General features: G+C 35.7%; 2 protein-coding genes across 2 annotated transcripts in view; both read right to left on the minus strand.

The window, feature by feature from the left end:
* The window catches only part of LOC140751194 (endocuticle structural glycoprotein ABD-4), a 34,974-nt gene that overhangs the window by 5,322 nt on the left and 11,392 nt on the right, over positions 1–18,260 (minus strand). The window lies entirely within an intron of this gene.
* Positions 2,564–5,570, minus strand: LOC140751191 (uncharacterized). The gene has a single exon (XM_073085055.1). The coding sequence runs from the start codon at positions 5,529–5,531 to the stop codon at positions 2,634–2,636; it is 2,898 nt and encodes a 965-aa protein (XP_072941156.1). The 5' UTR covers positions 5,532–5,570; the 3' UTR covers positions 2,564–2,633.

Here is an 18,260-nt window from a genome sequence, read left to right on the forward strand (position 1 = left end):
ATAGACTATTATAAAGCTTAGATAAATAGTAATATGTTGATATCATCGTTGAATAAACCTATTAATATTGGAATATATAATGGATTTCCTGGCGTAAGTATAATTGATGTTTGCGTATTTGCTCACCACTCATATGCGGTGTGTTGAATTATTATACAGGATATAGATCTGGTTATAGGCTTATTATTAGCTTCACCCAGCGAATGTGTAGGTATGCATACATCATAATATAACAATTTATTTATTTATTTATTTGGGAAACAAACAATTCATGCTATATAACATAGTTAAATGGTTCAGAGACACAAACAGAAGAATAAACAGTTTCCACTATTAAATTTCACAATATCTAAGTTAAAAAGCAAAATGAACATGAAGTACCACAATGAAGAGGGAGAGAAACACATACATTAAAAAAATTATAAAAAATAAAAAATATATATATCTATAAAATGATGTAAAAATCTATTTAAGTTCTCGTATTATTTGTCGTACACTCCTCCTGTAGATACTTATCGAATTACAGAAAGGATCGACGCTTTGAAGGTGCTTGTTGTAGTAATTACAAGACCAATGACAATGTTTTATTTTACCCCGTTACGCCGTTTGTCCACCGACCAACGATACCGATAATTAATGACGGCGCCGAAGTAGCGTTACATTTACTATAGCAGCTTGTACACCGCACGTCCGTCACCCGAGCACCGTCATCCCGGCCGCCGATATTTCGAGTAGATCGGCGTGACCGCTAGATCGGCACTGAGTTTTTGTCGGGCCGATGTGCCGGCAATATAAAACACGTTGGAACTTGTCCATACACTTTCGTCCGAACAAAGTAAACCGCCGATATCGGTCGCGGTGGACAAACTATCGCCGTCACAACACATTAAAATCGGCCCGAAATAAATCTCGTTCTCGGTATCGGCTCGGTGACGGTGCAGTGGACGAAAATCCTCAGAGTTGATTTATCCACAACCATTAAATAATTATAGTTTAAAAACTAAAAACCACGCTAAAATCGCACATGGAAAATCGTTAATCCTAATTCCTGATGAGGAGAATGGGATAAAATTATTGAAATCGTGTATTTTCATCGGTCCTTGATAATTGTTCAAAATTTTAAATTAATCAGACCATTCAAAGAGGGTAAAATCGAGTTCAAAGATTCCGTTACATACATAGATACATAGATACAATCCAAGCTAATAAAAGCGTAGTTAGTTGTTTATTATTTATAACCAGAGAGTCAAACATAGATATTTATAAACAAAGAGATTTTCAAACAAATTTTCACCCCTACCTACCTAACCTTTGGTTTGAAGGGTTTGGTAAGAGAGACATATTTTTCCGAGGCGTTCCAGCTTAGTCCTCAGGGGTAGCGGCGCATCTCTGGCCGACCTCAGGTAGGAATATCTAATCATATCTGGGGTTGATTACAGACGTCCATGACCACCACTGACCATTTACCATCAGGCTGACTACATACTTGTTTTCCACTTCAATCTATTAAAAAAATACGCCTTTTCTAACTATATTTGATAAAAAAACGAACTCTCAAATTGTTTTTCACAATATGTGATACTTGAATCGTACTAATAATTCGTAAAAACACTTTTTGTCCGACATCGTAACCAACTGACATACAAACATGTATTTTGAAGCACTCTCTTGAATTTATAGAAGTCTTATTTGCATATTTTTATCGTTTATTCCTTAAATAACTTCGATTGTTAACAGATACTGCTTATTTCTATAATATAGGAGTAGCAAACGAGCATGCAGTCCACCTGATGGTAAGTGGCTACTGCCACGGACATGTGTAATCAACCCCAGGTAGGATTAGATATTCAACAATATTGCAACCCCTGAGGACTAAGCTGGAACGCCTCGGAAAAGTATGTCTCCTTTACCACACCCTTCAAAACAGAACACAGCAGCGCTTAACACTGCTGTTATAACAGAAATAGGTGTGGCGGTGGTGCCGCCGGAGTCGAACCACATAGGGCTTACTCTATTTGTTAGTTAAGGTCTTATCTTTAACTAGGTAAGGTATGAGCTCCGGGACTAGAACAGGGCTACGGTATCCCCTGCCTGTCGTACGAGGCGACTAATAGGGGGCTTCCGGGGTTGCGGGCGGCAAGAGTGGGAGCTCGAACCATCCAGCTAGCGACCCCGGGAAGGACGGCGGTATGTGTGGTCGCATACCGTCGTAAACACCACATGGTGTGGGAGGAGCGAAAACTGCTCCCCCAGGGTAGAGCCCGATCGGGGCATCGCGCTTGGAGGGCTCCGGTTGTGTTCCGTCGGAGATCCCGGAGTTCTCCAACAAGCGTTGAGGACGGCCACCGGGGGGGTTTTAGTGCGGTAAAAATCCCACATAACCCGGCGTCGCTCCCACGTCGTCGGGTACCTTTTGAAGGTTTCCCCCTCGAGAAAAAAAAAAAAAAAAAAAAAAAAAAAAAAAAAAAAAAAAAGGTAAGGTATGAGCTTATTTATTTCTGAATCAACGCCAAAAAAAATAAAACCATCGTAATGTATAGATTTATTGGGATTTAACAACAATATAAATTTTAACAATAAACAATTTAACACTATTTAAAATAAAATAAAACTAATACAATTAACACTAAAATTTATAAATAAAATAAATGAGTCAAATCGCTGCCCCGTGGAAGTGTACCCAAGATACTAGCAGCATTACCTCGCTGAATTGACAAACTAATTTGTTGGCCGAGGTAAGCTCCAGCTCTTGGGTCACCGGAGGCCTCAATCAGGCGCGAAGACAATTCTTTATAGAAATGCTTCGCTTCTGGTCCCCACGGTCCCATCGTCTCGACTGCGAAAGGCACAAACATGTAACTCTGTGAGATGTTAGCATATTTGCGCCGCTTCACAGCCTCAGCAGATTCAGCCGCCGCTCCAGCACGCATCGAGGTCGCCTGTATATGAGATGGAGCCATGGTATCAACACATGTGGCATCCCATACCAAGGACCTCCCCTGTTTCCAGGGCACGAGTGTCAATCCATCAGGCCGCTTGCCATCATCACGCACTATACCTTTCGGCTCTAGAGTGGCCGGTACGTTGATGGTGACAAGGGCCCGACGGATGACATCGTTGATGCTTGCGTGGCGCGACATACGGCCGGCACTGCGTTGACACGACAGACCGTGATGACCAGACTGACCGACGCCTTCTCCACAGACACAACGATGTGGCTCATTTATTTTTAAGCCAAGACGCAGACACACACATAGGGACAAAGTGGAATTATCCAAAAGAGTCCCTATGTTGCTCGATGGAAGAGCCTGTAGCCAGAAACCTGACTCTCGCTCCGATACTGCTAAAAGACGAGCCCGCTCTGTAATACCATCTGTCGAATTCAAAAGTGATTCATGGGTTAATTTACAGAGGGGCTCGTCCCATAATTTTTGGATGTGTAATAATTTGGGATAATTTTGATTTGGGCAGGCCAATACCCAAGCAGATTTGGCTTCACTCATGTACGCAACGTCGTAGGTAATTAGTGATTTTGATAAAATTTTCGAAACTAGGTCTTGTGTACTATGAGTTGAAGACAAAAATGCCGGGAGAGAAACACTAGAAATTTTGCGTACTCCCAAACCTCCGTATCTAATAGGTAAAGAGGCTTGGGTCCAAGCGCGGTCCGAAATTTGACAATTAGATACTGATGATAATGAGTTAAGGATGATGGTATCAATGTCATTTAAAATGTTCGAAAACTTGAAAAAGGGACTACATCTAAGAAAATATATAAATTTAGGGGCAAATAGACAATTACGAATAAGGAATAATGCCATATGAGAATTAATTTTAAATAATCTGTCTGAAACGTTGTGAAAATTTTGAATTTGATTTTGGGCGAATGAAGGAATTGAATCTGCAAAAACAGGTGCACCTAGTAAGTGAAGAGAGTCCTTATCGAGAATTTTAATATTTGGGGCCAAAAAGTTAAACTTATTTATTATCTGTTCCTTTTCTTCTTGAGATATTTCAGAATTTATGTATAATTCACATTTTGAAAAATTTATGTCCAGTCCAATTCCTTTAAATTTATGTATTAAATATTCCAAATCACCTAGAACAGAACTCACTTCACCACCTAGAGTGCCATCATCCAAATACCAGACATTTAATTTAGAATTTAATTGTGATATGATTGGATGAATAGCCAAACTGAAAATGGCCGGCCCAAGGGGGTCACCCTGCTGGCAACCAACTGAAGACGAAATGGAATGATTACGATACATTAATTTTGATGGTGAACTATAACATTGCCAAACATATTTATAAATAAATGGAACATTGTTTTTAATTTCTCTTAGCAGGGTACCCCTATCAACCGAATTGAATGCATTTTTGACATCAAGCTTCAATAGCACTTCACCTCCTTTGTTTAATAAAAACGTTCGTGTTGCGTGGACTGCAGCCTCACAACCACCTTTGCTTCCAAAGCCTAGTTGTATTGGAGAGCATTTTTCAGTAATAGTACTTCCTATATGCTTACAACAGACTTTGGAAGCAAGCCGACGAAACGTACAGCCCACAGCAATAGGCCTTATACCGCCATCTTTTTTTTTTAAGGCACAAATATTTGCGCCATATAATATGGCGGTAATGTCGTTATTTACTTTGCCTTGTAACATGAAATTTATTAATTGTGTAATGTCTTCAAGCAAGACTCTGCCAGCCTCGCCTGTTGCACCACACGTGAGGTCTTTTAAGTGCTGCGGAGTAAAACCATCCAGACCGCCAGCAGAGCCATGCTTGAAGGACATTAATGCAGATAGTACTTCCTTCATATTCACTTGCAGGAAGTTGTCGTCAGGAAGGGGAGGATCTGGGAGATGAAGTGCTAATGGAGCAGTTGGATGTTTGTCTTTTAGAGCCGAAATCGTATCTGAGGAGTCAGGAGCGATGGTGTCGTTGGAAAAAAGTAAATTTGAGGCACCTTTGATGTCACCGTCATTAATTTTGTTTTCAATTTTCTTGTAAATGTTTCTGAAAGAAAAATTTTGTTTTGAAAAAATGTCTAAAGAAGTAGGGTTTGTGCAATTTGATTTAATAATTTTCGTTAGAGATTTATTTCCATTTTTTTTTGCATGTAATTTAAAATATACAAATGTCAAAAGATGCTCCCAGCTTTCGACAGAGTTTTGCGAAATTGCATTACGTATAGCTTTAGAAAGACTTGTGGCAACAGTAATACGAGCACCTCTTGGAATTCGTTTTACTATTGCCACATTATTTTTAAAAAAACTTAAGGTTTCGGAAAATGATTTATTAACAGAAATAGGGCATGAATTGGGAAGAGATGGTTGGAATTGAGAAGTTGAACAATCATTTCGATAAGATACATCTTTATGTATTCTACCGATATGAATGTTCAATCCCTTTGTACCTTTGAAAAATCTTGGCTGGGAACATAAATTGCACTGAACTAAATTTGGATAGACAACATCGCTATGCTGGCTACAGTTGCCTGCGCTTGAGACAGGAACGACGGGCATTAACAGACTAATAAAACTTAAAACTATAGAACATACAAATTATAATCGAAAAATAAAACTAAAAATAAACACTTAAATAATATATATATATATATATATAATCGTAATTAATTAAACAATTAAATTTAAATTCATATCAATTTATTTGCCTATTTCAATTAATTAAAACGTGATGTGTACCGATTGAGTTTATATACCATTTGTAAATATTATAGGACCAATCCATTATTGTAGATTTCAGATCATATCACGAATCTATCAGGAAATGTAAAAAGATTTTAACCAAAGTTTGCGTAAAAAGTGCCTAAATATTTAAGAATTGAACAAAGACGAACCTACCTAATTATTAGTTTAAATACAATCTTATATATAAAATTCTCGTGTCACAATGTTAGTTACCGTACTCCTTCGAAACGGCTTTACCGATTTTCATCAAATTTTATATGCATATTCAGTAGGTGTGAGAATCGGCTACTATCTATTTTTCATAACCCTAAGTGATGAGGGTTGTTCACCCTTAACATTTTTTTTTATTTATATGGCAACACAACGTTTGCCGGGTCAGCTAGTATGATTATATAATTTCCGGCATATCGCGAAAAAAAATGTAATATAAAAGGGAGTTCCCATACAATAAACCACTTTTCCTGTAGGGGGGTTCCCATATACTTTTATACTCAACTTTATTGTATTTAGTAGTTGTTGTTATAGCAGCCACCGTTATATAAACTCTGCCAAAAATTCAAGTATATCTATTACGGTTTAACAGATAAATACCTGTGACAGACGGAAAGACATCGGAGGCTTGTTAACAGTGTTCCGATATTACACTTTGGAGACGAAACCCTAAAAAGTTGCATTTGTTGTCGACCTCAGGTAGGACTAAACTTATCTGGGGTTGTGTACAGATGTCATATGCATTAAGTGGTTACATGCCCGTTTATGACTCCATTGAAATTAGTTGAGCGGTTTCCGAAATATAATAGAAATAATGTGCGATTTACAAGTAACTTATATAAATTTCTTAAATGTCTACAAGGTAAAGCAGTAAATAAATTAATAATATACCGCCCTTGGGACCAATCATTGCCACATAGCAGCCTTGCAGCCTACAGATGCTAAAACGTTATTAACCAACTTCACACAATTTGGACAATTAAATTTTAGACTCAGGTCAACAAAATGAGTCATTCTCTTGAATAGAATATTGAGGCGTACCAAATTCTGATGATTTGCATGTAAGTATCTAAAATACACTCACACACATACTTAAAGCAAATTGGCAAGTGTGTGTTCAACTAGCAATTTTCACTCAACACCATATTTTTTTCTTATAAATGAATATTATCATATATTTCAAAATAATTGACCAAGTGCAAGTCGAACACATGGAGGGTTCAGTACCACCAACATTTTCATATTTTTTCATTTTTAGTATTTGTTATTATAGCAGCCACTGAATTAAATAAATTGTGAAAATGTGAACTGTCTACCTATTACGGTTCAATAGATAAACGAAAAGTACCGAAAGTAGCAGTTTATTGTAATATAGCCTCACCAATTTACATTCAAGTTTTTTTTTTTTTAACCGACTTCGAAAAAGGAGGAGGTTACTCAATTCGACCGTATATATTTTATTATAACTTATTATACCGTACATATGTTTTTTACGTTTGTTCGGCAATAACTTCGTCGTTTATGAACCGATTTTGATTATTATTTTTTTGTTGGAATGAAGATATTTCGAAGGTTATAAAGAAATCAGGGTCTGAAGATGGCAGTCCAGACAAATCGAGGGGAACGTTCAAAAAACGTAGCGTCGACTAGTGCGTTTTTAAGGTTTTTCATTAAGTTTTTTTATTTATATACTACATTAATATAAACGTTAGTATGTCATCACTAAAAAGGGTAAAAAATAACAAAAAATACAACCGAATTCTATGTCACTACAAAGTAAAAAATAATTGAAATAAATGTTGGTTTAGTACATACTTAGTTCTGAAGTCGGCGATCATATTACCTACATACGCTATTTACGTCGTTATCATCATCACAAGTCGGTTGTATTTTTTGTTATTTTTTAACGTATCTATCTGTTACGGTTCAAGATATAGAGATATAGAGAAAGAGCCCTGTGACAGACAGAGGGACTGACATCGAAGTCTTACTAATACGGTTTTATTTTTTAACCGACTTCAAAAAGGAGGTGGTTCTCAATTCGGCCGGTATATATATTTTTTTATGTATGTACACAAATTACTTCGCCGTTAGTGGACCGATTTTAATTATTCTTTTTTTATTGTGTGGAGAAGAGCTGGAAGTTGGTCCCACATAAATATGGTTAGGATCCATCTATGAGTTCTGGAGAAAATGAGGGAATCTCCTCAACCCATATAAGACAATATAAAACTAAGCGAGCAGGACGCGGGAGCGCCCTGCGAGCGGGTGGTTCCGGTGGTTCAGGTTCAGACCTGTATTCATGATCACGTTTATACAATTTTATATAATATTAATATAAACGTTAGTATGTCATCACTAAAAAAGGTGAAAAAAAATTTTAACAAAAAAATACAACCGACTTCTATGTCACAATTATTTTTTAATCTTTGGGTACGGAACCCTGAATACTACTTAAGTAGGTATTATGACTACACCTCCTCGCAACAACATCAGAGCGGACTATACATTTTTACTTTTCTTCATATTGTAAATCATGTGTTTTGTAATTAGACTACTCTGGTTCTAACAGCCTCAATTTAGAAGTAACATACGCGTATGCTTCTGTTGTCATCGTTAATACGAAGCTTGAATATTAACGATATCGCATTTTTATATTAGTACTTTAAAATAATAAGTCACTCATTTGATTACTACAGTTCAAACATAGATGCAGTGGGGATGTCAAGTGGGGATGATATCATGGCGACGCTCGAGTTAACAGAGAGCGACATTCTGGTCGGAGACTTCAGCAAGAACAGTTTAATAACGGGAATAGTTATAATACCTCTAATCACTTATGTGTACCTACTTACGTGTAATTGTAATATCGTTACTCTGTACCGTATATGTGACAATATTTATACAAGCCTTCTTGAAGGTAGTTCAAGAAGGCTTCGATCACACTTCTATATTACAAAATACAAGTAAAACGGAAAAACGAAAACGAAGAATTGCGTAAAATATTTAAATTTACTATCCACATGTCATAAACAATACACACCTACTGTATGTTAATTGGGTATGTTACAACTTATCTGATTATGTAAATACCGTCATTAATTGGGAAATATAAAGATTCGGTTAATCTGATAATTGTTTAAAATAGTTTACGTAACATAGTAACTTCAAGTATAATAATATTTTATATTGATGATAAAATCGACCACACAAAAAAGTTGTATGAGAACGTGACATTTGTATGTATGTATTTTAATTGTTGAATGAGAAGGACTAGGCCATAGTCCACCGCGGTGGCCAAGTGCGTGTTGGTAGACTTCACACATCTTTGAGTTTTTATAAATCTCTCAGATATGCAGGTTTCCTCGCGATGTTTTCCTTCACCGTTTAAGCAAGTGATAATTAATTTCTAATACGCACATAACTTTGAAAAATCGGTGCGTGCCTGGGATTTGAACCTCGGACCCCTCGATCAAGACGCCGAGTTTCTTAACCATTAGGTTATCACTTATTTTAGCTATAATATTAATAATTTAAATTTAGTGAACATAAAACTATTGATACAAATGTAAAAAATTGTGAAACATGAAAACCTTTAGCTATTTTCTAGTTTTATGCCTGTTCACACATCATCCGGTCAATCCATTGCTATTTAAGTGTTAATTACATATTTTAGGCTTGCAATTAAGTATCTCTTCGCATACCAGTGATAAATGGGCGAAAATGAACGCCATTGTTCTACGCCGCGAGGTATGGTTGCATAATGATTGCAAGATTACAATTTGAGATTATTCAATCACTTGTAATGTAATGTTTGGTGAATTAAGTGTCAGACTGGCTGCGTTTTTGGAGTTTATTAAGTGCCGCGTTTATTAAGGCGCTTTTGGAGTTTTTAGCTTGAAGGTGGTAGAACCTTTTGTGGTTCGTCTCCGGCGCCACCGCCACACCTGTTTCTGTTATAACAGCAGTGTTAAGCGTTGCTGTGTTCCGTTTTGAAGGGTGTGGTAAGGGAGACAGACTTTTCCGAGGCATTCCAGCTTAGTCCTCAGGGGTAGCGGCGCATCTGTGGCCGACCTCTGGTAGGAATATGTAATCCTATCGGGGGTTGATTACAGATGTCCCATGGGCGGCAATAGCCACTTACCACCAGATGTACTGCATGCTCGTCTGCTACTCCTATATTATAAAAAAAAAACTGTAGATGGTAATTTTTAGAGCGTTTGAGCGTGCAGCATAAACCTTGACGCATTTTAACATATGAGGTGTTCTGTAAATCGCTTAAACGTGGGAGTGACATAGGCTATAGTTGTAAGTCGGGTTTTGTTTTTTATAAAGTATATATTTATTATTATTTCTGTTTATTAGAGTTCCATACCCAAAGGGTAAAAACGGAACCCTATTACTAAGACTTCGCTGTCTGTCCGTCTGTCACAGGGCTATATCCCCGGAACCGTAATAGATAGACACTTGAATTTACAGAGAATGCACAACGGTGGCCGCTATAACAACAAATGCTAAAAGTAAAATATAGTTGAATATAAAGGGGGTCTCCATACAACAAACCGGTATTTATCGACATTTTTTGATTTAACTGTTAAGTTGAAATTTTTACAATCCATTTACATCCGTTCCGTTTCATTGTAATAGCAGTTATATTAAACTGCTATTATAATAAAATAAAATAAGTACAATAAAACATATTTTAATATGTTTATTTTATAAAAATAACTAAAATATAATAAATATTTGGTGGTACGGAAGCCTCCTTGTGCGAGTTCGACTCGTACTTGGCGAATTATATAAAAAATATGCTTCTATATGTTTGTGTCCATTCCATTATATAAAAAATATGCTTCTATATGTTTGTGTCCATTCCATTTCATTACAAATGAATAAACTGAGCTTTAACGGTGAAGGAAAACATCAGGAAACCGCTCTCTGTATGAAACGGCATAACACAAATGAATTGACTAAATGCCATAATTGATTATCGCGCATCAAATCTTGGGAATAGAAACGTTCAAATATACTCGTAATTATTACGTCTGTCAATATTTGTGAATGCGAACATTTGATTATGAATAACTTGGTTTTTAGACCAGTTTGTTAATTTTGTGGCAATTATACAGTTTGGCTACTTTTCCGAAAATCAATGCAATATTTTTTTTTGCATGGGTGGCTTCAATTAGTCACCTTTGATGATATTCCGTCGGAGGAGGCTAACATTGCATAATTACTTTTTTTTTCACCCTTTTTAGTGATGACATACTAAAGTCTATATTAATATAATATAAAATTGTATAAACGTGATCATGAATAAAGGTAAGGTCTGGATTGAACCCACCCGCTCGCTGCTCGCTTGGTTTTATATTGTAATTGTATGTGCAAACATAACCTAACCAATTCAATGGTGACTAATTGAAGCCACCTATGCTAAAAAATATATATATTGCATTGATTTTCGGAAAAGTACCCAAACTGCATAATTACCAATTTTGTAGATATCCGCTTTAAATAATACGTAATTAACCCATTACTGTCCCACTGCTGGGCACGGGTTTCCTTTCAAAGAGAGATGATTAGGCCACAGTCCACCACGCTGGACAAGTGTGGATTAGTTGACTTCAATAACATCAATCATCAATAACAAAATTATTAATTAATTAAGAAAATGTTAAAGTGTAGCGTATCTTGCTGAACAAACTTCTTTTTTAGATAAATGTAAAGCAAGATACAGGAGCTAATGCTTTATTAAATATATGTAAAAATGATGTCATTAAAAAAAGAGAATAATTATTATTAAAAAGAAAGACAAACCCACTGAGTTTCTTACCGGATCTTCTCAGTAGAGGTCGCGTTCCGATCCGGTAGTAGTTTAAGAAAATTGTACCTGACAATTTGTAAGTGCCGCCGTTGGCCTATACAAAATAAATATATTTCATTTCGTTTCGTTTCGTTTCGTTTCGTTTCATTTCATTTCATTTCACATACCTTTAAGAACTTTTTGAAGTGAAATTCTTTGGCGGCGTTGGGCACTTTTTGCGATTGGTAAAAAATTTAATTCGCGTTCGGACACGTGACCTGATCGAAAATTCGTAAGACGGCAAAGCAAATTGCAAAAGTCAAGATGTCATCCGGTGTTAGCATAAAAAAATATGTCAATGAATGAATAAGTTTAATTTTTTATTTATTATATTTTAATTTTTCAAATCAAATCAAATCATTTTTTTTATTCAAAATAGGTTCTTTACAGAGCACTTTTTGAATGTCAATACAACTATCACCACTTCACAAGGTGTTTCGTTATGGAGAAGAAGCGGCGAAAGAAACTCTATAACACACATCTTTTTAAAAATGTTTTTTACAATGTTAAACTTAACCTAATGGTACATGTGGAGCTGGAACCATTGGATACTTCAGACCACACCGTTTTGTCATTCAAATAATCACTTAGTTTATAGTACGCATTTTTACATAGCGTTTGTTTAACGACATGTTTGAACTTTTTTTCTGTGAGATACAAAATGTGGTCGGGTATTTTATTGTAGTACCCATGAAAGATCTAGCCACCTTACATAATCTATGTTTAGGAATTGCTAATTTATTTCTATTTCTAGAATTAATGTTATGGTGGTTACTATTTTTTTCAAACATATCAGTGTGTTTTCTTATATACATCATATTTTTATAGATGTATTGACTATGTACCACGAACTACGTACTATGAACATTTTTGACCCACTGATTTATTTTTATTTATATTATGGGTTTCTTTACAATGTTTCCTTCACAATTAAAGCAAATAGTTATTTTTAAAAATATAGGTACATAACTTCGAAAAATCGTTTGTGCCTGGAGGTTAACCTTGAACCTCCAAAGTTCGAATTTAAATTTAGAATAAGCACATGTTTGCCCGGGATCGAACTCCGGACCTCTATGGGACTGTATAACCACTGAGTTACTACTATCGAGCAGAGAACAGTTCTGTAATAAATAAATTGCTGTGGCTTCCGTTTTTTATAGCAACAAATGACAAATATTTATTTAACATACATTACTAACATTATCATAGAAACAAGAAAATACAGACAGCGCTTAAATATTTATTACTATAAGCGTCGCATTCTCAAAATATTTCTCTTCACGTATTTTTTTTGTAACTCTTAAAACAATTTTTGGTGAGATAATACCTTAAGACAGAAGGTCCCTTAAGTAGGGACTGCATACATTTACCGACTTGGTATTACATAGATCTTACAACTTTTTACGGTAGAAGAACTGAATGGCGAGAATTGGATCTTTTTACAAGCATCGTTTTTGATGGCGTCGCATTCTCAAAACAATTCTCCTCACATATATATTTTTTCATATCTATATACATAAAAATGAATGTTTTTCTGTATGTCCTTTATAGAATCGTTAACTATGAATATGATCATGTAATGATCTTTAGCAAAGGTGTTGTGTTAGCCCACGAAGGTTTCTGAGTTGGTACGACCAATTTTCGACAGATGGCGCCACTGTCGTTCCAATGAAGGTACAAATTTTCCGTTATATGTATGTCGTGTATTTTTTAAAAGCGGGCGAAGCCGCGGTCGCTACTAGTTATGAAGATAAAAGTAAATATTTGTATGTTTTTATTTATACTAAGTACATCCAATAATATGACGGACCATCTGATGGTAAATGGTTATCAGTGGAGCATCAGATATATTGAAAAAAAACATTAGGAACTTTTTTAAATCTAAATATACAGGGTGAATTTTTCAAACGGGCCTTCAGGGCCAAATCCGAAACTATAAGGATTAGCGAAAAATGCTGAAAGGAGTTACGAGGCCGATTTTGATAAAAACTAAAACTGCATCATTAGTTTTTTAAAATATTTTTTTCCTTAGCCGGGAATCGAACGAGTTCATTTTGAAAAAAAAATACACCTCTATATTATTTCACTACCTGATAGTGTCGCTTATAAGGATCAAATTCTGGGAAGTAATGTTATGTGACAAATTAAAGGAAAAGCCCAAACCACTGGGCGTATCGGGCCGAAATTTGGCATGCAGGTAGATGTTATGACATAGGCATCCGCTAAGAAATGATTTTGATCAATTCTACACCAAGGGGATAAAATAGGGGATGAAAATATTACTTCGTAACGCGAGCGAAGCCGCGGGCAAAAGCTCGTATAATATAAAAGTGACAACAAGCATGCAGTCCACCTGATGGTAAGTGTCTACTGTCGCCCATAGACATCTATAATCAACCCCAGATAAGATTAGACTCCTACCTGAGGTCGGCTACGGATGCGCCGCTACCCCTGAGGACTGAGTCGAAATATCAGCAATAAAGAAATTTAAAAACGCATATCGTGAGTACCCGTTACATAATAAAATATCTCAATTCCGTGATAATTTTAGTCTAAAATCATATATCAAAGCACAGAGAGTTCCACCCAGGGCCGGATATAGAGGTCTAGAGGCCTTGGGGCAACAAAGGAGTGGAGGCCCACTGGCCCCAAATTATTTCCGAATAAAATGAACAATTTTTTCAGTTGAGTTTTTCAATAAATATTTTATTGTGAAACGCAGGTAAAATTCTTCTAGTATTCATGTTTGTACAAAGTACTGTAGATAAAGGTAAAACAGCGAAAAAAATATCAAAGGAAAAGATATATATTTTTATACTATTGTTTACTAGTCGGAATTAAAAAAAAACCGATGTCTCTATTTTGTTTTTTGTTACGTTTGCCCTCCCTTAAACCCGGCCCTGGTTCTACCATCTTCAAATACATTTTCATATTATTTAAGTTGTTTCATATTCTGTACGCTCGAGTCGAACCACAAAATAGTACATTACAATACGAGGACGAAAAATTTTTTTCTGACAAGTGTGAGTTTGCAGGCCGAGCCGCAGGCGAGGACTGCAATCACACGAGTCAGAAAAACATTTTTCGTCCGCGTGTTGTATAAAATTTTATATTACGGGGTCGGAAATGGGGGTTTTGCGCACGCGAAGCGTGCGTAAAACGTGAATTTACGCACGCCGTGATATAAATTTCTTTTTTTTCCACTTTCAAATTAATTTTCGTACTCCATTCTATCTACTTAGTTTCACATTCTAAGACCAATCCCGATGGCATCGATCCCTTGAAATGTCGACATGTCATTACGTATAACGTTTAGTTACAATATCTTGACACACCTTATAGTTACACATTCTCGCTGAAGCATATTCACATTGCAAAACCATTCTTAAACTGGGTATGCTTAATTTTTGGAGTGAAAACTTTTTTAGAGGCGTTGTACAGTTTTTGTGATGGGTAAAAAATGTTAAACTCGCGTCAAACACGTGACGTGATTCGTACGACGATTTTTAATGTCATAAAAATTGTTATTTTGATAGAGCAATTAATGAATATTGTATTTTACCACATAAATGATAGTACTGATAATTAAAGCAATTCGTGCAAAATTATTCACTAACCATCTATATCTATACTTATAATAAATCTGTAGAGAGGTCAATTCTGTACATGAAATATATTTCCAAAATAACTATCAGGGGGTGATTAGGGATCGATACTGATGCCAAAAATGCAATCAGTATATTTTTTGTCGGTCTGTCTGTCTGTCTGCCCGGATAATCGTTATAGAAACAAAAACTACTCGACGGATTTTAACGAAACTTGGCACAATTATTTTTCATACTCCTGAGCTGGTTATAGTATACTTTTCATCACGCTACAATCAATAGGAGCAGAGTAGTGATGGGAAATGTTGGGAAAACGGGAGATGTTACTCCATTTTTACCCGACTGCCAAGGAAGGGTTATGTTTTTCGCGCGTATCTTGTATGTTTGTCTTTCTTTATTTGATCCGATCTAAAAAACGGCTGGATGAATTTCAACAGTTAAGGTGTCATTATATTTGTCTCAATGACCCGAGTGTCCTTAGATAGGTGTTAGTAAAAAAAAATCAAAATGGCGGATTTTTGGCGCGAAATAGTAACACATTTAAAAAAAAAAGTTAACCGAACCTATCGAGTAGGGTATCAAATGAAAGGAAGTTAAACGGAGATTATAAAAAAATATTTGTATATGTATAAAACAGCAAGGTGACTGACTGACTAACTAAATGACTTTTTCATTTTTCAAAAATCAACGTACACCCTAAACCAAGGACCTTACAATTCTGAAATTTTGCACATAGGTTCTTTATATAGCGTGAATAAGTACTAAGAAAGGCCTTTTGGAAATTCTACCCTCAAGAGGGTAAAATATTGAAATCCTTTAATTTTGAAGCAACTACTATAAAATTTTGTATTCGGTTTTCTGAATAGGAACAAGGACGCGCTTAGTTATCCCCCTCCGAAAAATCAACACCGTAGAGGGTAAAATAAGGGTTAAAAGTTCATTTGAACAATCGTCAATTTTGAAGCAAACACTATGAAATTTTGTATCAGGCTTGTTGGATAAAAATGATGAAATTCTACCTCTAATGAGGTAAAATAATGACCGAAACTTTGATATACTGAATTTATATATTTCATAGACCGTAAATGGTGGATTTTTTCGCGAAATAGCAACATGTTTTAAAAAAAGTTAACCAAACCTATCGAGTAGGGTGTCAAAATAAAGGAAATTAAGAGGAAATTACTCGTATATATAAATATATATGTATATATAAATTATATGTATATTATATTTTATATAAAAAAATCTCGTGTTAGTTACCGTACACCTCCGAAACGGCTTCACCGATTTTCACCAAATATTATATACATATTCAGTGGGTCTGAGAATAGGCCACTATCTATTTTTTTTACCCCTAAATGATAAGGGTTGGTCACCCTTAACTTTTTTATTTATATGGCAACACAACGTTTGCCGGGTCAGCTAGTACATATATACTCGTATATACAGATCGATGACTGTCTGACTAAATGAGTGAGTTGCTGTGCCAGAGATCAACGCAAAGGGAAACCGCTGAACTTAAGCGTGCTGGAATTTTACACATAGGTTCTTTATATAGCGTAAATGAACACTACGAGGATAAAATAGGATAATATTACATATTTGAACATCTCTTGTTTTTGAAGTAGACACCTACTATGAAACTTTGTATTTGGCTCTCTGGATAAAAATAATGAAATGCCTATTTTACTGCTTTTGGAAATTCTACTTCAGCCTTTTTGTTGCAGTCGGGTTTTTGATTTTTTTAAATTAATTACTTGTTTAAGCTTTCATCGCGTGTGAAACCTTAATGGTTAAAGCTACACAGAAATGATGTATGACGGAAATGGTCTCCTTAAAATTATATAACTCCCGATAGCTTAGTTCAGTTCGAAGCTTTCTGATTATATTTGTCTACTCCTACGTTTAAGTCACTCTCAGTCATCCCTAATTAAAAAAGTTGTGATAAAAGATAAGGGTTGTTCACCCTTAATTTTTTTTATTTATATGGCAACACAACGTTTGCCGGGTCAGCTAGTTAACTATAAATAAGTATACAGGTTGAACTTATCTCAGGTATTTTTTCAATTTTATTGATTTATTAGTTGCGAATATTTATTGTATGTTTGCACTTTTAATTGGTGTCCAATTAAACCTTACCACAGAGCTTATGCCGTAACAGATGCCGCTTTCGTCGATTAAATATGTATAAATAATGAGAATCTGATGTTTTTGGGGTTTTTAGGTCTGCAATTTTAAAAATGGTTTTTTATATATTTTTTTAATACTGTCATTTTTAAAGTTTAACATGTCTTGAAAATTATTACACAAATTCTGATTGATTATTATTTATACAGTCACAGGTTATTTCAGAATCAATATTTTGGAAACTTGCAAAAGCTTTATTGGACGTTATTATACTCTTTCTATACACATAGACTCTTATACACATAAATGCCGCGTACCCTATATGGCTGTGTGTAAATGAAGGTGGTAAAACCCTTTGTGGTTCGACTCCGGCGGCACCACATCCACACCTATTTCTACCTAATAACAGGAGTGTTAGGCGCTGCTGTGTTCCGTTTTGAAGGGTGTGGTAAGGGAGACAGACTTTTCCGAGGCGTTCCAGCTTAGTCCTCAGGGGTAGCGGCGCATCTGTGGCCGACCTCAGGTAGGAATATCTAATCCCATCTGGGGTTGATTACAGATGTTCATGGACGGCAGTAGCCACTTACCATCAGGTGGACTGTATGCTCGTCTGCTACTCCTATATTATAAAAAAAAGGTGTGATGTGGTGGTAGAAATGTATTTATTTGTCTGTAATTACACACAGCCATATAGGGTATAACCACAGTTATATCCTTATACTGTGGTATAACTTAATGGCCCATACTGTATCTAAAAGACAGCGAGTGTGTAGAGCACCCACGTTAAATAATTAGAGGTCAGTAAATGTCAATCATCTTATGTCTTAGAATAGATTTACGCTAAACATGTTTACTTATTGACTTAACTTTGTAACTTAGTGCTTTATTGACTATTTCGGTTACGTAAAAGGGTTTTAGAGGTGTCGTAGGTTAAGATGCAATTTTAGAAGTGAGTAA

Source organism: Epargyreus clarus, unplaced genomic scaffold (assembly GCF_041222505.1).
Source record: "Epargyreus clarus isolate Ecla_fem2 unplaced genomic scaffold, WU_Ecla_fem_2.2 ptg000022l, whole genome shotgun sequence".
In the NCBI taxonomy this organism is placed as follows: domain Eukaryota; kingdom Metazoa; phylum Arthropoda; class Insecta; order Lepidoptera; family Hesperiidae; genus Epargyreus; species Epargyreus clarus.

Coding starts and splice junctions, on each gene's coding strand:
- LOC140751191 (XM_073085055.1), bottom strand. CDS start 5,531: ATGCCCGTCGTTCCTGTCTCAAGCGCAGGCAACTGTAGCCAGCATAGC.